Source organism: Cygnus atratus, chromosome 4, assembly GCF_013377495.2.
Source record: "Cygnus atratus isolate AKBS03 ecotype Queensland, Australia chromosome 4, CAtr_DNAZoo_HiC_assembly, whole genome shotgun sequence".
In the NCBI taxonomy this organism is placed as follows: domain Eukaryota; kingdom Metazoa; phylum Chordata; class Aves; order Anseriformes; family Anatidae; genus Cygnus; species Cygnus atratus.
The window spans coordinates 53038513-53062814 of NC_066365.1; the positions used below are offsets into that span (position 1 = coordinate 53038513).

Consider the following 24302-nt stretch of genomic DNA (forward strand, 5'->3'; position numbering starts at 1 on the left):
CCTTTTTCTTTCTCTGTTCCCAGCAGATATATGGAGTGATCAATCATTTCAGACAGACCCCGACTTACCACCTGGCTGGAAAAAGATCAATGACATTGCTGGGATCTACTACTGGCACATACCAACAGGAACAACTCAATGGCAACGTCCGGTGTCCATTCCAACAGATCTGCAGGGCTCACGGAAAGGATCACTTGGTTCCATTACTCCATCCCCTACTCCAGAAACTGAGGTAACACACTGTCCTGTTATGTGCTACATACTACAAAAAGTTACGTCAATTTTTTTTTGAAATCGCACGTTGTTACCTAAAGTGAACTTTAGAATATGGGGCCTAATATTATCCCAAAGCATAGCTATTTGTTGATATATGATATATTGATGTATATTTTGTACTAGCTGTGCCTCATGAAGCATCCTAAACCTTGAATGCGTAGGATGAAATCAGACATCTCACATAAATTGCCTAGTATGTGATTGATGTGAAATAATTGTAGTTCTCTAGCATGTGCTGAAGCATTACTCCATTATATGGGTACAGGATACGTAAAATTTTTGCATGTTATAGCCGTCTTTTTTTGCTAGACTGTTTGTAATTATATCTTCTTTCTGTTTCACGTGGTAGGAGTAGCACACAAAGATACCTGAGTCATCATTTGAGGCACCAGTTCCTTTACAGGGTAGTTTCTATTAACTAAACGTCAAATATTCTCAAGTATAAGCCTCTTAACATCCCATGAGTACAAAATATCTGCACAAGTGGATCACTGTGTTGCAGTCAGTCTTTAACTAAAAACAGAAAGAAACATGCTCTTTTCTTCCACACGGGCTGAAAGAGCAATAGATGATACAGCCTCTTAAAATAATCCTTGTAGGCACAATCCAGAAGGTTGCTTGATGTCATATATGTAGAAATATAAAATAAATCCTCAGAAAGAAGAGTATGCTTCAAAAAGTGCTATCACTTTAGTTTTATAAGTTGGGAAGATTTTTGTGGACTGGAGTACTAACACTATCAAATTATTTTGAAATGTAATCTTTTTTTTTTGTACTAACCTTTCAGAAGAATGTGCACAGTTTTTACAGAATCAATGGAAGTCTTTGTACTAGCTTTGATTTTTGGACCAGGCAATCCTTGATTTTTATTTATTTTTTAAATGTATTTAGATATGACATTTCTTCTGTTCTTGATTTTGTTGATACATGGACCAAAATAACTTAAATGAAAGCTGAGAGCAATTAAGGACGTCTAAGTATGTATTACAGTCTTGACCCTTATCCCAGATAGGCTTAAACATGTACATTCTTGTTCCGTATTTCAGAAGGAATGCTCCCACATGTTCATAAATGTTAGTCATAAGGTTACAAACAACCACAACATTTCAGTTACAGTTCACAGTCGAGCTCCTGTGGAATGCAATGCACTGTGCACCAAACACATTGGAAATTATTTCTGAGAGGTTCATGGAGGAAGACAGCAATTTGTATCAGTCACGTAGAGAACATGAAAAATATCCAGAAATGCTGAATGTAGAGTGCTGCACATTCTTCCAATATAAATTCCTGGAATGTTTAAGTGAGGGATATAACTTCACCATTAAGTATTTCTTGTGCTGTAGGATATGGACAACAGGGCTTCAATTTGTAAGTTAGAGATGTCTTTCAAGAGCCCTCAGAAATCAGTTTGGTTGGCAAAACTGCAGAGGGAGAATGCATATATTCATTTGAAGTATTTTTCTACCCCTGTTTAAAATGTCTTTACAATGAAAACGTCAGACCTGCTGGTAATGTGGCAGATGTACCTTTAACCTTTTATCGTTTTGTTTGCTTTAAAAAGAGAATCGTTTGTCATTATAAATAATGATAATTCTCAGCATTACCATCAAGAGTATGAAACGTAGGAATTGTAACAACATAGATTTTAATACAGTGCAGACGTATAAAATAATACATTTGAGGAGTTATTCTAAAACGTGGTATATATGAGTACACAGTAGGCTCATTTAGGTTTTGATGTGCAAGTGCTAATGCAGTGGAGAATTAGATCCAGCCACCCTGTATGCATATGCAGATCTTTGGCAGCATCAACACCATACACTGCAGTTTAAAAGATGATGCAGAAAATCAGCAAGTCTCTAATATTTATATTAATATGATAATATCATATGGTTATTTAAATTGTAGGTATAGGCCAAAGCATTTGTTTATAAGCTTCTAACATACCATTATTTAAATAATACTGATTTTTTTTTTGACTTAGACATTACCTAAGATAACATTGCCCTAAAATACCAGCAGACTGATAGGATTAATCTGGTAATTTGTGGTCTGGCCAATCTGACACGTCACAAAAGATGTGGATTTTGATCTAGGATAGGGGCTCCCAAGCATCTTTATCCTGGTGCTGCCGTTGGCAGCAGCAGCTGTGGTGGACGGGTTCCAGCTCGAAGTTGGAGCCTGCGGGAGCTGTGCTCTGCTGGTTCCCACAGAGCTGTTGGAAGCCTGTGCTCTGAGCTCGTCTGCTTTGGAAGGGCTCTTTTAGCTCGTTCCCATGTGCTGGAATTTGTGTTGCTTTCTTCTGAAAAGGTTGGGGAAACTGAGGTTTTAGAGGGATGGAAGACTATAATCTAGGATTGAAGCATGGGTAGCATTTCTTACCTGTCCCAGTAGGCTTCCATGAGTCCCTAAAAGTCTTTTTATCCTTTTCACATTTTTCTGTGAAGCATCATGTCCTAGACCTGAGATGAGGTTGTTTGGGCTATTTCAGCTTTTGGATTTGTCAAATAAACATTTAGAAACACTTTTTTTTTTTTTCTTTTTCCCAGGCTACTGTTATTTTCACCCTTTGTCTTGTTCCTTCTTTTTATTTTATTATTTTATTTTATTTTGAACTTTGTGTCCCTGTCTCTCAAATGATAGGACACACAGAAGCTTTGCTTCATTTGGCAGAAGGTGGCTCACAGCTGAGGGTGGTCAACAAAGATAAAGTCAGACAGTTTTATTCCACACCTTCTTATGGGTATTTAGCACAGAGAATCAGAAAAAATGAATAGGGAGAAATGATGCCATAATGTGTACAAATGGCAAACAGGTTTTAAAAAGGAAAAATACAAAAATGTCTTACTTTTGCACAGGCTGCAAAACAATTTTTCTTTACAAGACAATCAGTAAATTTCAATCCAAACCAAGTACGGGTTAAGCATTATGCAAAATTTCTGCATATTTAAGAGAAATGCTAATAAATGTTAAATATGGATAACCTGGAGCATTCCCTCCCTTCCTCTGCCTTAAAAGCAGAAAAATGTATTTTGGTTTTGGACAGCTGGTTAAAGTTGCTTTAGTTTTAATTGGCTCTTTTCTCCTCTGTGTCGCTGGATGACTTCCTTTGTAAATCCTCGTCTTCTGTGCATTCTCTTCCCAAGGTTAGAGGAGATTTTTCTGCCTGCTCCCCATCTCCTGTGCAGAGACACGGGCCTTAATTTCCAGTAAGAGCTTCTTTGAGGTCCAGCCCGATTTGGTGACCGTAGTCAGTCGTCTTAAAGTCTGACTCATCCCAGGCCTGCATCACCTCTAGAAGCTCTTCCGTGGGTAACATAGCTACTAGCAGCTAATAACTAAAAACGAGGGGCTTGGTTGGAAAAGCTAACAACTGCTAAGTAATTCAGAAGTGTGTTTGGGCAGAGTTACTGATGGGGGTTGTTTTTCTCAAATAATTGCTCCGGGGGGATATCCTGAGAACTGTTCTGAGGTGAGAGGCTCAGAGCTGGGCGACCTGGGAGGGCTCATCTTGAGAGGGCCGTTAGCTACAGCAGTGACTGCCCGAGGATTTGGGGAGCTATGAAGAGGGGCGTCTCAGCACCCAAATCTCCTGTCCCACCCGGCTCTTGTTCAGGACTCGGGGCTCCCTGTCCTCATGGGGAAGCAGAGGGACAGCTCCACCGTCAGCTGCTCCTCCCAGGCTTTGCAGAGGGCAAACCTCAGGTTGCTGTGGTGCTAAACCCGCTCCTCTCTCTTGACTGCACCAGTGAAGGCCTCCAGAAACTTAAAGAAAATTGAATAGAAAATGAGAGGGTGGGGGGTTTGTTTTTTTGTTTATTTGGTTGGTTTATTATTTGTTCTGGTTTTGTTTTTAAATGCTGGTAGACTTTACAAAACTACTTCTTCAGCCAGAAATCTCTCCGTACTCCTTACTAATCCTCCTTCCCTTCACTGTCCATTTCTTGTGCTTTTTCTCTAGAAAGTGTTTGATCTTTACCTTGTATGTACCTTATCCTTGTATATATCGTTGTGTTTCAGTATACCTAGTTCCAGTAGTGTTAGTCTTCTAACAAATGTGCCAATCAAATGGAATTCCTAATGTTTCCCCTTAATTGCTGTTTATCAAAGGCTGTAGCAGCTGTGGCCAACATTCATATTCAGATTCATTTTGCTTGCTTTTAAGATCATAGTTAAAGAGTAATTTCATTGTCCGTTCCTAATTTATATTAACTTCCCTTGTTTCAATCATTTGTTTTGGTAAGTAACTGTTAGAGGCATGTCTTCTCTCCCCTTTCCTCCAAATGCCACGATACAGTAATTATCTGAAGTTTGAGGTGATCTGTTCCCTAACCCATCCTGTAAATATCAATGCTAACAACGGTGTCTTGTGTTTTTTTTCTTTTTCTTTTTTCTTTTTTTTATCAATGTGCTTCTTCCTGTGTGAATAATTATGTGTCTAGAAACAGCCATGGAGTGATTTTGCTGTACTGAATGGGGGAAAGATTAATAGTGACATTTGGAAGGCAAGTATATTGTCAGATTTTAGAACCTTTAATACTATTACCCTTGTTTTTTGCATGGCAGTGGCTGTTTTTTCCCCTTTTATTTTTCCATGAATGTCATTCATAACCTAGGCTGAAGTGAATGGGGGTACTGCTAGGGATGTCTAGCTCACAAACATGCTGCTTTTTCTGATCTTTCCACTTGGAATGGATTCAGTCTAAACTTGCAGGGCAACTGCCATGAAGTAATGAATAAGATGCCTGCACTGAATGAAATGCAGCTTGAGACTATGTATGCATGCCTCTTTTCAACTTCAGCCAGAAATACTATCGCTTCTTTGCAGGGAGGATTTAATTTCCCTTTGAAATAAGAAATAACGTGGTGGTGTCCTTAATACTATACTGACAATGCTACCTTTATCTCTAGGATCTGCATGCAGCCACTGTGAACCCAGACCCAAGTCTGAAAGAGTTTGAAGGAGCAACGTTGCGCTATGCCTCCTTGAAGCTCAGGTACAGTGATTTCAGAAGTCTCTGGAATGACCAGATCCATCTCGTGCTTTGCTGTAAATTTTTTTTTGTGATTTTAAGGTTGATTTTTTTGTTTATTTTTTTTTTTCTGTAACAGAAATGCTCCTCAATCTGATGATGATGATTCTTGTAGCATCAACAGTGATCCAGAAGCCAAGGTCTGTAACAAGATACACAAAATGGCATAATGATTAAAAATTTGCAATTGTGAACATAACTTGGCACGCTGCAGAATGTCTCCTTGGTTGCGAAGTTAAATACACTCCTCCTTTTGGCACAGTGTAGATTGACCATTCAAGAGTTACTCCATCAAAGAAGTTTGCAGATTTGCTTCATTCAGTTTGGCCAGGAAAGTGTGACAGTGTTACAGCTGAAGATTCTACTGTCCAGAAGTAAGAAATGACCCCTTGCACAACCAAGCAAGTCTTCTGTCCTAAATATGAGAGGGATCTGTAGTTTGTCATGGCTGGATAGCTTCCTGGGGCTTTCCGTGACAGTGTTCTGTATTCTCAAGTCGGCCCCCTTTTTAAATACTCTTGTTCATGTGGCTTCTTGAATTCTCAGCTAGTAACAGGGAATTTGCTTTTTTAGAACAAGGAACTTTGTATTTTAGAGAACAGAGAATGCAATTTAGTTTGAGGATAAAATTTGTAAAGAAAAATGAGACTACTATGTGAGCAAGTACCATAATTAAATCAGGGCCTTTACTGATGTAATCTACACTTTTTGAGGGGAAAGAAGTAGCAGAAGGTTTTGAATGCTTGCATACATATCTCCAGATTTGTCTTGTTGACAGTTTTGCCATGTGCTTGCATCCATTTTTAAGGATGTATGTGATATGCTATAATTGGAAATCCAAGTAATTTCAATAAGTGTTTTGGCTGTGCCATGTAACTGCAGTGACTGACAGGAGCAGAAGCTACTTATATGCAGAAAGACAGTATGCAACAGATTTAATAATTATAATAGCATTAATGATATATTTTAGGAGAGAAAACAGATTGATCAGGGTACTTAAACGTCTTTGTCATCTTGATTATTTGGCTTGTGATGTTTAAATCAGATGTAAATAAGCGTGCTCCGCTCAGCAGGCTGGCAGTTAAAAAGCAAGGTTTCAGCAGTGCTCGTTATAATGACAGGCACAGTAGTGGAGTGGGGGAGTGATGAGCATTAGGTACCGGTCCTCAGAACCAGAAAGCTGTCCCTTAAAAGATAAGTCTTAGGGTGTGGAAAGCATTGCAGGGAAGCAGTATTTTGATAAGTCTGATTCTTTACCAGGTAGTTTGTGCAGGGTAGGATTAGGGAGCCCTCCTGCATGGAGAACTGTGGCAGTGCTTGTGTGGACAAGGAATACTCGTGTCAGCATCTTCCTCCCTGTCTGGCTAGCTTTTTAACTCCAAGTTTTATGGAACCGATACCCATCCGGTATCTGTGAAATGGGTTGAAGCCAAAAGCTTGTCTATATCAGCTGTTTTTGTTCCTCCTGTTTAGGCCAAACCATGCTGATGGCACTTAAATGAGTAATAGCTGAGCACTGAAACGTTCACAGGAGAAGTGACTGAGAGGAGCAAGACAAGAAATAGAGGAGGAATTACACATGTACTGTATGTTTTTCTAAATCTCTTGACTCAAAGGACTACCTGTCACTGCCCGGTGGGGCTGTTGTGTAGCAGTGACAACGTGTGGCTCTGCCAGTGGGGGTCAGCAGCTTGGGCCTTGCTGTGCAGCACCAGAGGCTGTGGGTAGAGCTTGCAGCTGCAGACAAGCAGCTGCTGCACAGCCGTATTTTGCAGGGACGGGAGATGGTCAGGAAACAACAGGAAGATCCCATTACCTGTGGGATCTTTAATGCTCACACGGGTGGTAAGGGTGTGTGGTAGGTGAATTCCTTGCCTAGCCCATTGTACCCAAAATACTGTGAGTAAAAAGTGTGATAAGATTTGAAACTGATGACCTGACACTTGTATAAATCAGAATTTTAACCTCTCCTCTGCCACATGACTTGCCTGAAATGTATTTGTTTGATGCCTGCTTTTGTGTGGCAGCAAGCACATATTTTTTTCTTTCATTACAGCCTAGAAGGAAGCTTTTTTTAACTCATTAAACTCTCTATTGGAAGAATTTGTTAAAATAAACCTTGTTAGAGATATTTTGGAGATTTTAAACCTGTTCATGGTAATGGCCGGTACATTTAAAAAAATATATAAATTCCCTCTGTGGCACTGAGTAAAGTTATCTTTCAGCAAAGGGAACTGTGCCACCTTGTGGAAAGCTCAAGTAGTTACCTTCCCCAGAGTCTGTAAAGATTGTAGCACTGCAAAAATGTCAGCGTTGCGAAAAGTGTGTCATAGAATTCGCATAGTTCCTGTAAGAAAAGTGGTTTACGCAGCAATGCGGTCAGGCATTCAAAATTGTGAATAAACAAACATTTCCCCATATATCCTGTGTTCAAGGTGCAGTTCTCAGCTTCAGATCCTTGGCATTTGGTGCAGGTTGTCTGCACAAGACCATAAAAGAGAAGGGGAAGGGGGAGGAAGGGGAGGATGATTACATCCAGCTTCTCAATTTCAGTGATTTATTTTGGTAGGAATTTCTTGAAGAGATGGCTCATTGCGCTTGACAGGGATACTAATTCTGCATGTGAAACATGCACAACTGGAAATGAATTTTGAATTGGTACTTCCCAGGAGACAGATCATAACCTTCCTAGTTAATTTATAGAGAAACCTGTGCCTTCCTAATTGAGTTTCAAGGGAGGTAAAAAGATACTTTTACCAGTCCTGGACTGTAAACTTCTCTGGCCTGTCTCTTTTTACAGTGTTGTAAAATATGATGGCTGTGTGTAAAAGAGTAGAAAGATACTAAATTTGTTCCTTGTGGCGGCACAAAGAAACTGAACCTCACGGGAAATCTGTCTCCATCCCCAGGGACGGGCTGAAAGATGGAAGAGCAGCAGGACTCGATTTCTCTGAAATCTGAACAGAATTGGCCTGACGTTTGGACTTGCTGTTATTTTTTTCCATTTAAATGTGGTTTTCTGCTTAGGCTTAATGTAGTCTTTCTGTATGGATTTTCGAATTCCCGGTCTACATTAGCTTGTTCAGCAGGGCTCTGCTCTCCAGCTTTGCCATTTTAGACTAGCTATGTATCGATATCTAAGAAATGGAAGAAGTGTTTATACCTGCTGAAGTACTAGGCGATTGCACCAAAAGTCTGTTTTCCAATATAGACATCAGTAAATGTTCAGGATCTCAAAAGAAAGGAAGAGGAGATCATTTCTAAGTTGGGCAGAGGCAGGAGATGCTGATGCCAAGTATTTCAATTTAATGACTTACCTGCAGGAGAATGAAAATTCAGTTGAAGACACAGAAAATGAGTCGATGGTGATCTCCTATGTGTTACCTGAGCATTAAGGATTATGCAGTTGGGCCTTTTGAAGTGGTGTGAGGGATGTTTCTGACAGGGTGGCTTGTCAGGCCACTTGTGGCTGTCCTGAAAGTGGCCTGTAAATAGTACTATTGAAATATTTTTTACAAAATACTAAGTGGCCCCCAAAGAATTAGTCTCCATCTCTGTGCTGCTTCTCTTGCTGTGGAGGTAGGTACATGTGGTTTGGAGACACCCTGTTCTTGCTTGCTTCTCGTCTTCTCCAGAAGCAAATATCCTGGCTAGACACAGGACTTCTAGCAATCAGCCTGTCTCCTTAATGATGGAGATGAGTCTGATTTCTCATGCAAGTGAATACTTAACCAGAGAGCAGTAGTTTCTGTCAAGTAATTACAAGAAAGGATGATCTTTCCACGTTAAAGTCTATAATTCTCTCTCAAATTCAGAGTAGCTTCTAAAATTGTTGGTATAAACAGGGAGCATTCAGTGCTTTTCCAGTAATTTCACAGTCCTGTATATAAACTTCTCATGAGCACACGAAACTCTACAAAAAGCTTTGATTTAGTCCATCTCAACTAAAATCTGAGGTTGCCATCTTCTTATAAGACGAGTGCCTGTTTCCCTGACTATTGTAGCAGCTCTGTTGTTTTCTGCCTTTAATTTTTACTACAGCTGAACTGGTTTGTTACTTTGCATGGATTTTTTTCCAATATCTTGTAGAGGAGATCTAAAATAGCCATCCTCCCTACTGGGCAATTCTTGATATGCAATTCCATTTACATTTTCAGCTTCTGCCTGTAATCCCTTTCATTGCAACTTAAGCCATAATTATAGGCAGTATTTATAAGTGCTCGTCAGATGAGGGAACGGAAGAAAAGTTCTCAATTTCAGTATCACTTGGCGGGGAGAGCCTTGTTTTTTCAAGTAATCTTGCTAGAAGCTGAAGTTTTCTTGTGAACAGCAGAAATTTGTATTGGGGGGGTTAGCCCAAAGAGTATGTACTTTCAACACTAAATGACAGCCAATAGAACACCTAAGGACATCTTTGAAAAGGCTGAAAGGCTGTTGTTTTTTGTTGTTGTTGTTGTTTTTGATGAAATAGCATAAAAATGGTAGCTCAAAATGCAGGAAGAAAGATTATATTCAGTGCTCATGGATCTTCCTTAAATGATACTTGGGAATGTTTTAAATCAGAAGAACTAGAATAAGAGTTAAGTACTTCCAAAAATGTGTTTCCTTTTGGTATTGGCTTATTTTAGACTTTCAGAGGGAAGAATGGTAATTTGGAAATAAAGTCTTAATAAATACTACTGATATCTACTGTGTCATTAGGGGATGTTATAAGTGATAATGTTATGATGTGGTATGCGTCATAATATGGATTTCCATCTATGGGATATTTTCTCCCACTTTGTCCCTAAGTTGGGTCTTAGTTATAACCAAACACAAAGATTAGCCCAAGAAAGAGGAAGACAGTGTTTTACCCGAATCTCAGCGACTGACTTTTTAGTGGTACACATAGCTACAATATGCTTATTGTAATATAAGTATAATATAACTATCTGGGATAATATAGTTTAATTTCTTGAACCCTTCAAGACTGAGATTTATCATTAGATCCTGCAAAATGTTACATGTCTTTCACTCCTAGAAATCCAGCTTCTCTCTGGGATCTAATTAGATGCGAGTCAGCTGTGGCAGATCAGGACATGGGTGACTGAACAGCAGAAGAGATATGTAGGGAAAGATTTTCTTGAAGCCTTTCTTAGAAAAAGGTATCACAAAGCCATTCCTCATGGGAGCGAGAATGGAAGGTGCTTTAAAATCTACCGTAAGTCTCCAGGTTTGTAGAGCAATAATAATGTCTTGAATTTGGGGACATTATCGGTGTTTTATTTATTGAGATACAATGGACAAAGGGTTTGCACTATAGGCTGCTGGATTTCTACAGGAGTGGGAAAAGAGAAGATAAAATATGAGAACCCTTTTGTCTCATATTATACTTTTCCCTTGAAGCAACGACATAAGCGTCGTGGGTTTTATTTTAATGTTTCTTATTTTATTTCTTATTTTTAATTAATCACAGTTTACTCAGTGCTCTGTGGGGCGCAACACAGTATAAACTCTTCCTGGGCCAGCAGTACTGTATGCGTGACTGATAAGGAGTACTTGGGAATGGGCAGAAACTGGGGAAAGAAGCAATCTTCGTCATACTTATGTCCCATGGCAGAAAGCTCCTCTTGCTGTTCTGCAGATCGATGGATTTGGTACGCGGGAAGCTCCCCGTTTAGCTCAGCCTCTGCTGGTATTGCTTTGTTAATACACTGCTAAAGTAATCACAGCTTGCAGCCCTGCATACTCCCCACTGGAGACTGATTATTTTACCTCTAAAACAATATATAGCCTCCACCAGCTCCAGTTTTAGAAGAGACTGTTGATCGTGAACTGCCTCTGGAATATCTGTTCATCATGTTGCTGCTACAAAATGAACTGATCAGATGATATTTTTGTGCTTCTCTTCAATTATTTATATTAGCTTGCCAGTTTAGGGTGGCTCAGGGAAGCAGCCTGTGCTTGTCTGCAGTGTCACGAAGTTTATCATTATGTTACATAGATTTTTAATGAAAAAACAGAGTGCATATTGAGATATTTTATATATATATATGCATTATATATTTATGTATGTTATGTATATACATAATATATATTATTTATACACAGTTTGAAAGCAGCATGGTAAAACTTTGGTAGGTTATTTGTCTATAGTGGACCTGCTGAAAGCTAGATTTATGGAGGAAGTTAATTTAAAAATCAATTTAAATGGAACATTGCGTTGAATGACAGAGCAATATTTAGATAGTTCTAACCTGTGTGCATTTTTATTTTGGTATTAGTTCTAGCTCTAGATTGCACTTTAAAGGAGCAGAGGTCTTCGGTGTCAACATTTCTTGCATTTCAGCAAAGAGAAAAGGGAGTAGGAAGTAACATTTACCACTTAAGAGATGTAAAACCATGAGATATGCAATACATTGTAGTGCCGTGTTGCTACATTTTCAGATATGCAATATTCCATATGCTTGAAGACGATAGCTCCGCAGTGCCGCAGGGAGGCAGTGGGACAGTAAGTGGATCCTCAGATATGGGAGGCCCACCAGGGTTTGGGAGTTGAGATTTCTGGACTTGGGATTCATTTTCATTTCAGTCGCTTTCAAAGAAAAGAGTGAAATCAATCAGCAGTGATTGAACTTCACTGACTTTGTTTCCTGTCCTAAATGTAATCACTGCAGAAAACAAATTACTCTTAACAATGTTGCTTTTAAAGACACCTGAAATCCTGACTGTATTGAAGGCAGGTTTTTTTGCCATTGTTTCATTAAGGTTGACAGTTCACCTAAAGGCTTATCCTTTTTTTTTTTTTTTTAGTTGGATGTCCTGCATACTACCTTTGAAATTATATACAACAACAGTACTGAATAAAGTACTTCTGGCTGTGTTAGAACCTCTTACATCCATCAGCCTGCACAAGAGCCCTCATCAGAAGAATAACTATATAACACTTAAGGTTAAAGATAACAACTGCAGAGCATCAGTTTTGAAAAAATGAACACACACGTTCTTCCATAACCTGTAAACTCCTGCAGGGCTTGTCTTCGCTGACAATGTAAATATGTGTTTGCTGGTGTCTTTTTTTTGGGTGTAGCAGAATAATAAAACCTGTTTGAGTTATCTTACAGGTCAGTTATTCTGCAAGATAGATCCTAACTTGAGCATTATTGTAACAATCATCCTTTGTTAGTTTCTGGTGAACAAAGTGACCGCCTTTTCTTCACAGAGGAAGCATATTTGTTATTTCCCTATATTAAAATAAAACCCAAAACATCATCAGTAGCTCAAAACAAAGTCCATAACCCCAGCCTTTTAGGATAAGAAGTTAAGGTATCTGCAAAGCATCTGAAATCAAAGCCTATTCTTTACTGAGAAGACCAGAGGAAAGGCAATCTTAATTTCTTCTTCAGAACTGTATTTAGCAAATGGGTGTCAGTTGAGAATAATAGCGTCTATTCCATTTTGCTCAACTGACTAGGCTTTTTTCTTGATCAAAAATGTAGTAATGAATTAAAAAAATGGGATTCATAAAAATCTTGAACCAGCACGATGGTCCTGCAAGGCTTTCTTGTCTTGATAGAGTAGATTTGACCTCTGGCTGTGAGCCAGTAGGCACCACTGAGACAAGTATTAAACTGAAAAGAAGAGAGCCACTTCTGTCATCCTACGCATTGGAGTCTGAGTGTCTGGAAAAAATGAGGCTGTAGTGTCTTGGAGAATGAGCAAGGGACTGACAAAGCAGAGAGTTCAATACTGACATGCTCTAGAGATATAATTTATTTAAAAAGTTAATTTACAGTATTTGTAAAGCCCTCACATTGTACTCCGCAAGAGTTGAATTTATAACCATCTCCTTGCAATAGCAATTACTAGTGGATTTCTGAATCCTGTTGTGATTTGAACATCTGTGTGCACATTTCTGTGTGATATACAGACTTTCAGCAGTTCAGATAATACCACATGAACTGCAACAGAAAGCTGGAAATGGTGAAAAAGCTTATTAGTATGGGTTTGTTTCTGCATTTTGAATTTTGGTAATTAAGAATTTTTATGTGACAACTGAGTGTTTCTATGAGAAAATGGATGCAACGCAGTCTATTTGCAGCAATTAAATGGAAGTGTTTGTTTATTCATTAATTGCATAGCAGCATCTCTTTATTCTTTTGTTACTCGGTTTGGCTTTGATCATCTCCAATATTTTCATCTGAAATCGATGCAAATTGGTGGATGCAGGCAAACATACTGGAACGTATTTCTTTCCTAGGATGCCGTGGCTGTATTTTATGATACTTCCAAAACATAAAGCAATGAGATAGCTTGTTTTATTTTGAAGCTATTAAAGACAAAGTAATTGGAATTTTCAAGATTGTGCTGGCTGCATAAGAAGCGATTAATAATGTGATCTACATGCTGCATCTCAGGCACAAGTCTGCTCAGTGGCCTGTGATAAAAGGCCTTATTGAACACTGTAGTGATTTACGTATATCTGCAGACAGATACAGCCTTTAAAAAGGAAAAACATAAAGGGAAATGAAGGAAGAAGGCTCAAATTAAAGTCCTCTAGAAGCAGAGAATCAGTAGCATAGATATAAATCACCAAGGAACACGTACCCAAATGCGATCGAGTTTATAGTGGGTACCAGCAGCTGTGTGACCTAAAAACAATGAGTCTATGTTTTCAACATGTCCCTTAGTTTGTTGTACTCAAGCTGATGTCCTAAAGCAATTTTTCCTTGTCATGGGGTCTTGTCTGCCTGTGTCCCAATACTGCTCTGATTTCAGTCTTGTGTAATTGTCCTCTGCCTAGCAGGGGATTGCATTTCCTTTGGGTTTTTTATTTTTATTTTTTAATAACTCTACCTGTTTAGCACTACATGAGGCAACAGCTAGAACGTGGTGTTTGCTTACGTGCAGAGATGTCACAGTCCTACATTCCTGGAAAAACTCCTGCCGATGATCCTCTTGGAAAAGTTCTAGCAGAGCGGGACCGTACCCTGTTGTGAAGGCGTTTGTGAGGCTAAAGAGCAGGAGGGCAAACCACAATTCACTGAATTCATTCAAACCTCTAAAGCTATCCAGCTTTATGTGATGCTTTAGGTCAGAACTGCACTGTGAGAGAGGTTTACAGCCTTTTCCAGGGTTTGGATTACAGCATTTATGAGTTTGGTTCTTTGACTACAGACCATTAACTTTTAAACAGTAATTGGATTTGCAGCTATGCAAACAAATGCTCTCTGGAACTGGAAAACTGAACAGGGATACCTGCGTTTTCATTGCTGTTCACCTGTCCTTTCATGGGGCAGTGTGAGTTCAGGTGGCTTTCTTTTGCTGTGTGTTCTCTTTGCACAACATCCCATGCAGCCTAGCAGAAGACGTGAAGTCTCCAGCTGAGGTGAAGGTACAAAGTTGTTGCCATAATGCGATTTAAACATTTCAATTAGCTGCCTCAGACACGCAGTGCTCATGGTAGTATCTTTGATCTCTCCCCATCCCAAACAGCAATGGCCAAATGATTCCAATGTAGTACATCCTTCTTAAACCTGTCGTTCTTCCTATGTATGTGTTCTTTGGTTTGCTTCAGACTTAGCTGTCTTTGCCAGCACTTGGAAAACTTGGAAGGAGTCTAGGGACATTAGATTCAAGCAGGCAGGAAAATCATGCTTCATTTATTCAGATATGTTTTTCTAAACCATCGTTCTTAGGGACTTGATATTAAGATAATGCAGAGAGTCCTGACCAGTCACAGAAAAGTAAGATTTTGTTTTGTAAGTTAATGGTGAAAACATGTAACATGACACAAAGGCTGTCTGTTTACTTCCTAAGGAAGGAGGGGGGAATAATGAGGTAGACTTCTGTAGGCTTAAAGTTAGCATCTGGATTACCTGGAAATTATCATTTGCCAATAATTAGCTGTGAGGCTTGAGCAGAGGGACTTACCTAGCTGGCATTACCAGGGATGTCTGTTTTAACGAGCTCATAAGCTCTTAGTCAGGGAGGGCCGCACTCTGGTTTTCGGTGCGGCTGGTTTTGACTCCACATGTTAGTTCCAGGAGAAAGGAGGCTGCATTAGCAAAGCTCGCTCAGCTCAAGGAAGCACTTTCTCTCTTGGCTCGAGAGTGTGGCTGGGGGGAGCTGGGGAACCGTGATGCCGTGACACTGTGCTAGCTAATGAAGCAGTTCTGCTGCTGTGGCCAACTCAGCTAACCCTGATTTAACAACTGGGTCGTACCCAACTGGAGAGACTGGGCGGGTTGCTCATGCTGTGTTTTGTTTCTTTTGTTTTAAAAAGTATTTCTGAGCGAAATAATTAAGAAAATAAAAAACCACCAATGATAAAACTTCAAGTGGATCTTCTGTAAGTTTTCTACAATTACTAGCAATACACAAGAGGGGCATGCAGCATGCATGAACATACTCTATTCTACTGCCCTCCCCCTTGTACAGGTGCATGTATATATATTTCTGTTATCTGTTACACTCATGATAAATAAACCAGGGTGTGCATCCCATGTTACTCGTATTATTTAATGCAGAAATCTACTCAAAAGTCTGTCCCTACCTCAGAGTCAGACCAGCACGTGTATTCAGTTAAACTACACACACAAAAATTTGCCAGGTGCCAGAAGCTGCCTGCTTTTCCCTTGTCTACCTGGCGTGGAAGCACTGAGAGGGACTGGAGGTGAGGAAGGATGCCAAGCTCCCCCTGTGAAGGGGAATATGTGGGATGGACAGCAGAGTATCCTCTTCAGCTCGCTGTGCTGTCATGTCAGCGGGCTACAAAGGGAAAGAAATGCAGTAGGTGCCACCACTGGTGAATTTAAAACATAGAATAATAATGTCTAAGAGAAGGAAAAAAACAAAGATAACAGTTTACCATCTTCACCTTCTTTATTAATAAGAGCTGTGCCTGCTGTCAATTTGAGCTGGTTGCTTTTCAGCAGTTCTTGGCCTTAACATACATACTCTGTTCAGTGCAAGGACTGAATTTCTCTCTGTGTTTGGAAATCAGCTAACAGATTGCAGATGTTGTTGAGATATGAAAAATAATGAGAGAGCAATACGCTTATTACATACATTTAGCTTTTCATTTCTCCTCAGCCAATTTAGGAAATTATTCTTGCTGCTAGTATCCTATACTCAGTGCAATATTGAAGTACTGGTATTAAAACCCAAGCCAAAACAAAACAAAAAAGCCTTCTGGCCCAGTAAAAAAAAAAATCTGTATTTAAAAAGCTTGCGAAGATAAATATTTAATACCCGAATGGGCATCACAGCACTTTCAGCGCGATTCATGAGCGTCTGATGTGCCAAAAACAATTCTGCAATCTTAAGATTAGATGACCTTAATAATTGCTTAAAAAAAAAAAGGGGGGGGGGGCTGATAGCTTGTATAGCCCTGAAGTGAAGAGGACCGACCCCAGTGGTGACCCCTCCACTGTTTCCTCATTCACCTTCTTCCTCATCTCTCTTTGAACCTGAAAGCCAGCACCTCTGTGGGTTCCCAGCAGAGCTGGGCCAGGCAGCAGGCTGTGTAGGAGAATTTGCATATTGGTTTCTTTCTTTTTGAGGCAAAAAAATAAAAGACAAGAAAAATGTGGAGGCACGGGAGGCTTTCATTTTTCACCCACGCTCACAAAGGAGTTTAGCACAATTTGCACAGTGCGCTTGTTGTCTGCTGCCTTAGATGAGAAGCATCGTTCGTGAGTCCTTGGAGTAATTTCAGGGGTGCCAGAGGCAGGCTCTGTGCTGTGCTGCTGGGCGGGCACGGCTGGCAGGTGAGGCTGAAGTCTGCTGGATGTTGTGCGAGCTGAAAGCAGGCTGGAGGAGGAGAGCAGTTGAAAGGGAAGGAGGGAGAAGGTCATTAGTCTCGTTACCCAGTGGTGGATTTTATTCATCCTTAGTTTGCCAAAGTTGACATTTTCTGTACGTGTTCGGGGGTCTGGTATTTTACTTATTTATTTGAGGACGTTGGTTCCAAACGGTGTACCGGTGATGGTATATCACCTTGATCTACTCACCAGCTTCACCGTCAGTGAAGTCAGAACAACACAGTATTTCAGGACAGTTTACCGTTTTGGAAGAAACGTGGATAACTGCAGGGAAAGCAGAGTACCAAGGGCTCAGTGCTGATTAACATTAATCCTTGACCCACTTTGGAAGGAGGAGGCTGAGGCTGAAAGAACAACGATGACGGACAATGGCAGATTTTCAGTGATTAATTCTTCATTGTCTCACCTTTGCTTTTGTAACTTGTGCCTGCCAAATCCTGCACCTCCACAGGTGGCAGCAAGGCTGGCAAAGAGGGTTTGAATGCAGGAACTGAGTGCAGCCTTGCATCGGTCCTGGGGCACTACCAAATCTGACTTGAATAAAGATTTTTTTCATGTTACTCCGGCGAAACTGGAGTGCAGAGATGGAATCTGATTTGATTTGGCAGTGTTTGGTGCCCATTGCCATATTAAATGCCGAGAAGGGAAAAGGAATTGTATACGGGGTGGCTCAGGAGCTATTTTTGGTGAACCTCTTGGGACCATCATAAAAGTTTGGTGTATCTGTTAAGCAGGTACATCTGTTGTGCATCCTTTGCTGGCAGTGTGGTGCAACATGAGAGTGAAATGCTCATGATGTTCTCTGGATCAAATCTTAGTCTCATAGACAAGCTCCCATTGCTTTAGTGTGCAGTCTGTACTTCACCTGCTGTAAAACCTTGAGAGCAAATACAGTGTGGTTTTGTATTTCTTTTTCAAAAGTTAAAGGTGTTTTTTTGTTTTTGTTTAATCTCTACCCTGTTAAATGTAGGGTAAAAATAGTGCCGTTCAATTTCTCTCGTTTTGTTTGCAAAAAGCACCATATGTGTAAAGCAATGCCGCCTTGGATTGTTCTGCCAACTCTGTGCTCTGGTTGGCTAAACATCCTTCTGCTTAAAAAACTGCATAATTAAATTGTTTTGATTTAAAGGTCATTTTTAATTTCTTCTAGGAAAAGCCTGCTTTCCTCTTATGTAGCTTATCATTTTGTTAGTCCTTTAACTTTGTTATTGCTGGCTACTTTAATTAAACTTACTGTAAAAAGTGATTGCTGTAATCCACACGTACACAAAAAAAAAATCCAGATAGAAGCCAGTCAGTGAGATATACTGTGAGCGTGAATTTCACAGCAGATGTAATCCAATAGTATTTTCTTTCTTGTCAAATAGAGCTCAAGATACTTGCTAAAATTTCCTTCTATTGTATCTGGGCTTTTTCCTTTTTCCCTCTGTGTGTGTGTGTCTGTGATTGTGTCGCAGCAGTCACTGTTGTGTGCTGTGATCCGTGTTCAGATATTTTCTGGTTTCTTTTCTAGTGCTTTGCTGTGCGCTCTCTGGGCTGGGTAGAAATGGCAGAAGAAGATCTTGCTCCTGGAAAAAGCAGCGTTGCTGTGAACAATTGCATCAGACAACTTTCTTACTGTAAAAACGACATCAGAGACACCGTTGGCATCTGGGGAGAGGTAAGAACAGATAAACTTGTCGTCCTCTTAGAACATCCCTGTCGTGTTTTAAAACAGCTCGAAAGAAGATCTCTAAGGCAAATATATCCATGTTCTGTGTTTGGGATATCCCTATCCCAGCTAACCCGGCTAGAAAACACGAAAGGGTTCAACGACAGTGATGACATATTTTTGTTCCAAACCACTCAGGACAGCAGGGGCCCCAAAGACCTCACCTTAACACTTATATCTTTACTAGTACACACCTGTACAATATCAGAGTTGGGGACATGCAAGCAAAACTGTTTAAATCCTTCTCTTGACCAGGGGTTTTAATGTGATGCTTTGAAACAGCATCTTCACGTGTTTCCCAGGGACAAAAGGGCTTTAAGGAAACCCTGGCTGGTGTGACCTGTGCTTCTAACATGGGTGAGAAGGTTCAGAGGGATGGACAGATGGCTTATTTTAGGATGATTATTTTATCAGTCTTTCAGAAAGAAATGAATTTCACCAGTCTGTCTCTTGGTTCCTCTCTAATAGTTCTTGAATGCGTTGATCAGTGTTCAGTTTTGAAGGTTGTCAAATTCCCACAAACTGAAGGAAAATCAGAGAGCTCAGCTCTCCTCTGCTTTGGTTTGCTGATGAAGCAGTATGCCCTCATCAACTTGAATGCTGCAAGGTCTGTGCTGTATTTCTGGAGTGGCAGCAAATACAGAGTAACACAGTGGGAGCTAAGGTGAAAACATGAAGGCAGGCAGAGGTGGTGTGGTGTGGAGAGCAGGTGTGCTGGGGACGGATGAAAGAGCCAAAGGTGTGGAGGAATCAGGAGATGAAATAAGAAAACAGGAAAAACTGGTGTTGTATTGGTGGGATGTACAGAGGGCACGAGACAAACCCACAGGAAATCAGTCTTCATTGTTTGATTGTTCATGAAACAACATCCTTACACTTCAGTTACATCTCATCTTCAACCTCTTTCCTGGCCTGTTTTCCGGGGAGTTACAGTAATGTGGATTTACTACACGAGATCTGAATGCAAAAGTGATGCAAGAATGAATGTTGTTAGCTTCATTGGTATTTATCGTAGCGAAACAGCACTGCCAAAAAGAAGAGAATTGCCTGTTTGGGTTAAATAAAGAAATGAATTGGGGAAAAATCCTTCATTCTCTACAGACTGTGGCTTGTGTTCTCAGTCCCAGCTCAACCACAGCAACGCAGAGACCCTTCAGAGGAGCAGCTGGGAGGAAGAACCTGTTTAAAAATGAATATAATATTTCCAGGGGCACACGTTTAAAGTGCCCCATCTATAGAAAGTAATTTAAGAATGTGTTTTTCTTAATGTAAGAAATGTGTATTATGCATACAAATAAGCAAGATAACTCTGGTCTCCCTTTTCCTTACTTCTGGAAATGGTTTTATTCAGTTAACATACCTAGACAAGCAAATAGAGATGAGTCAGTTGTAGACTTTGGGCTTACTGCTGTTCCTGGCAGGGGTGAAAAAAAAAACCACCACTCTCTTCAAATGTGTGTAATCCCATCTATTTTTAAGAAAACAGAACTTTGATGAACTTGAAATACTTTGAAATCATGCGTTTTATATTGTTTAAAATTTAATGTTCAGATTTTTCCTTATTCACCTCTGTCAATCCCATTGTTCTTTGTTCAAAACTCTTCCCAGTTTTCAAGCCAAACTGGTGACAAGTTTTGGTCCCCTGGAAAAGAATTTTTAATTCATCATGATATTCATAAAAATAAAATAAAAATCAGCACGACAAAGCAGTAGAGGTGCTGTGCTTGAGTAGGTGGCCCCTGAAGTAAATCGTCTTCTTGATTTTAAAAGAAATCATTACAACCACATTTTTCTGCTGGCAACGTAGTGTTTCAAGAGTGATTGGAAGAGGCATGGTTTAGAGAGGAATCTGAAAAATGTGGTTGTCATTGTCATATCAGAGCACGTACAGCAGAAATCTATTACAAAGCTAGAACTGATGACTGCAGATAGGGGTTTTAAGATTGCCTTAAGATTTATTTTAGCTAGAATGTAATGAAAGTGAAATTGGGACTAGGACTATCCCCAAATTTTCATGAATAAAAAATAAAGAAATAGAAAAACAAACCACCCTGCATAAAATTCTGACTCTACAGAAGCTTTGTCACTGGCTTTGGTACAGGATTTCATGCCTCCCTTTGGTACAGGATTTCATGCCTTCTTCCAAGACAAATTCCCTGTAAATTTCCAACTTTCACGCTTCTCTAGAATCTAAGGAAAAAAAATGCAACTCACCTGTTTGTATCGCTACTTTGCCATGCATTATATCCCTTTACCTTACAAAATCACTTTAGTGAAGATGTATTGACGCCATTGGCCTCTATACCACCATACATAACACGTCCCTGAAATGCTTTTGGGTCTGAGACTTTCCTTTATTCCCTTTCCCTTTGTGGTCCTTCCTGCGAGAGCCCTCCTCAGCTTGGAGCATCAGGTCTCTGGAGCTCTTCAGCCATCCGAGACAATCAGGTTCCGCGTGTGTCTAAATCATTTCTCCATGCCCTGTGTGGTATTTCCATCTTTAAAATAGCTTTCATATAATAAAGCAACAAAGCTTAGCAAAATATATTGCTTCTGGCTGTGGCCAAGCTGTCCCTCGAGCATTGCAAGGATAATTTCCTGTGATTTATGTTCCTTATCTGTCCATTTTCCAATCTTTTCCAGCTAATTTGGATTTAGTTTTATTACCCTAATCCCAGTGTATTTTGCATGATGAACCGATTTTACCTTTGTGTAATAATTTTCTTCTGGAATAAATACATAAGTAGAAAATGGGTCCAAAAAGCAATCTTGTGGCACTTGGTAACATTTTTTACACAAACTATTTACTGCTTCTGACCTCTCACCCTTTTTTCTTTACGGTGAATCTGTTCTCAGTTTTGTTTCCTCCATCATCCCAGTCTACCTACGCTATCCTGGCTTCTGTCTTTTATATCCCATGGTTTTGCCCCATTTACGTGCATGGTTATCAAAGCTAAACGACGTTTTTGTACAGACACCAGGTATACCAGCCTGCCTCCCCCTCCTCTCCCACAGCCCTCTCAGAGCTCACGTTGCCAGCTCTGTGTCACAGCCACAGTTTGAATGCTTATTAGGGGATTTCGGGGGGGAAAGGTGGTCAGCCCCACGTGGGGCAGAAGGTTTAGGCTGGGGTCCCTGTGGTTCACCACCTTCCCCCATCAGTGGGCAGTGCCTGCCCCTCGCTGCCTGGCCTTGAAACCCTGGGGGCGGGGTGACATCAATATATGTCATACACAAACACAAAATTAGACATCGTTAAAACTTGAGCCACTGTAACCAGGCAGGGAGAGGGTTTCTGTGTCATTGAGGTGAAGAAAAAGGTCGTTTTTGAAATACTTGTCAGTGGGAAGTCAGACCCTTTCCATTCTTTCTGTTCATTTATAGACTCTGGCACAATAGAGGGGAAACAAACTACTCTATATTTAGCTGATAGTTCCCACCTTCTTATCAGCAGGAGCTTGTCTTATGTCTCTGGCAATAAGTCCAGGATCATTTCCATGGGATCCCACAGTCTGCAGCCTCTGAGAAGAGAGCTATTAAATGTGGCAGAAGAAGCGACAGCCTTTCTGCAGATGCTAGCGATAGGAGGAAGATTAGCACTTGTGAATTAGCATCCAAAGGAAAATTGTCCATAAATTTCTTTCCTCTGAAGGGAAAAAGGATTCTCCATGTTCTTACATGCCAGAAAAATTAGGGAGAAATCCTGGCTCTGGGATTCTGCAGTCACTGGCAGAATCTCTGTTCATGTCTTAATGCTAGTTTTTTTCCCTTTAATTAATCTTTCTTCAAAGAGTATGCTATAAATCCTTTGGCACATACAAATTGCTGTCTGTTCCCATGACCCACTGGCTACAGTTTATGGAAACAAAGCACATACTGTTTGAAGGAGGGAACTCCGCGCTAAGAGTATATAGGGTTTGATGCAATCCTTTACTCTTAACACAGTTCTTCTGTTATAATTAGAAGAATTTACTAGAGATAGGATAAACAAATAATTTGAGTAACTCAATAGCTTGTGGTTGAATGAGTCAAACAGTTGCATTTAAAAGATATCAAAGGTTTTTGTAATCGGGATCTTTCAAAAACATAATAGTAGCAAAATGCTATTGTAGATCTTTTTCACACCAGAAGTGAACAAGCTGGTTCTCGATTGTTCTTGGGACAAACTGAAACTTTGAGTTTCAGCGGGACAAACTTTGACTTTCAGTTTGTCCCAAGAAGATGTAGGCTTAGCAGTGTAGGCAGAGCACCTTGATCCTAGTTTTGAGAAGGGGACGTACTCTGTAACTGTGCCTTTTTTGGAGTTGCAGGGCAAAGACATGTATCTGATCCTGGAGAACGACATGCTGAACCTGATCGACCCCATGGATCGCACAGTTCTTCACTCGCAGCCCATCGTGAGCATCAGAGTGTGGGGAGTGGGTCGTGACAACGGCCGGTGAGTCTGCACAGTCCTTGTTCCTATTGACCTGGTGCTTCTCACGTCTTGCTATATACACATACAGGAGTGCGGATATATCTGGAGTTAGTTAGGTATCAAAGCTATTCATTTGGTTGGGTAATTGTGTCCTGGGGATGATGAGACAATGGGTAAATTCTTTTTCTTACTCATGTTATGTGTTTTTTTTTTTAAATCTCTGCTTTTCATAGCATATCACTCGTATCCTGTTTTGGTAAACCTGTGCTTGGGAAACATTTCAAATGAAATCAGCTAGGCACATAAAACGGCACATGCAATATTATTTTGTTTCGTTTGTGTATTTAATACCATTTTGTATTAAACCATGTTTTCAAATAGGGCCCATAATACAGTTCTCCTGGCTGTGTGAAAGCAACTCTTCCTGCTGCTGCAAATTAACTGTGCTCCTTATTCTTCCATGACTGTGTGCGTTTGTTTCCACTTTCTTGGCATGTTTGATTTGACTGAGGGAAAAGTAATGGTTTTACTCCATGGCTATTGCTTAAAGATTCTGATGCAAGAAAATTCCAAAGCGTGTTGCAGAAAAGTGAGTTTTTTCACTGACACCTGACTGACGGTGAGCTGAAGTTCTCCGTTGCCCTAGGGAGTAACCATGAATGCGTGCTTAAAGGCCTTCCTGAACAGGAGCCTGTCTTCCATTAGCTCTTGTTCTTGACTGATCTTTTGGGAGCATCCTTTTCCATGCAACATCGGCTGTGGAAACAGGATCGTGAAGGTGCCTCATTTAGAGCAGGATAGCGAACTGTTTTCCTGTCCCACTGAGCTTTCTGATCTGTCCAGAATATTTCCACTCACATAGAGCAATTCCAGGATCTTCAGACAGTACCCATCCCAGGTAGTAAGGACTGAATCATGCTAAAGAGCTGCTGCTTTTTGTGTCCATGTTTGAGACATAACACACTACTTTTACTGGAATCTGTTGTGTTTGTGTTTTGTTCTTTTTTTTCACCAGAGTAAGTTTGATTTCAGATTTCCTTTTCTTACTCCTTCATAAGAAT

General features: G+C 40.2%; 1 protein-coding gene across 24 annotated transcripts in view; it reads left to right on the forward strand.

The window, feature by feature from the left end:
- Positions 1–24302, forward strand: part of APBB2 (amyloid beta precursor protein binding family B member 2) — a 170916-nt gene that overhangs the window by 106780 nt on the left and 39834 nt on the right. For 10 of the 24 annotated variants that reach the window (XM_035555191.2, XM_050710193.1, XM_035555181.2 and 7 more), the window contains 6 exons: positions 24–232; positions 4719–4781; positions 5188–5273; positions 5389–5449; positions 18627–18773; positions 23135–23262. In XM_035555191.2, coding sequence (XP_035411084.1) covers positions 24–232; positions 4719–4781; positions 5188–5273; positions 5389–5449; positions 18627–18773; positions 23135–23262 — 694 coding nt within the window. The remainder of the gene's footprint in view (positions 1–23; positions 233–4718; positions 4782–5187; positions 5274–5388; positions 5450–18626; positions 18774–23134; positions 23263–24302) is intronic. The other 14 variants (XM_035555219.2, XM_035555247.2, XM_050710198.1 and 11 more) reach the window with 3 other exon arrangements.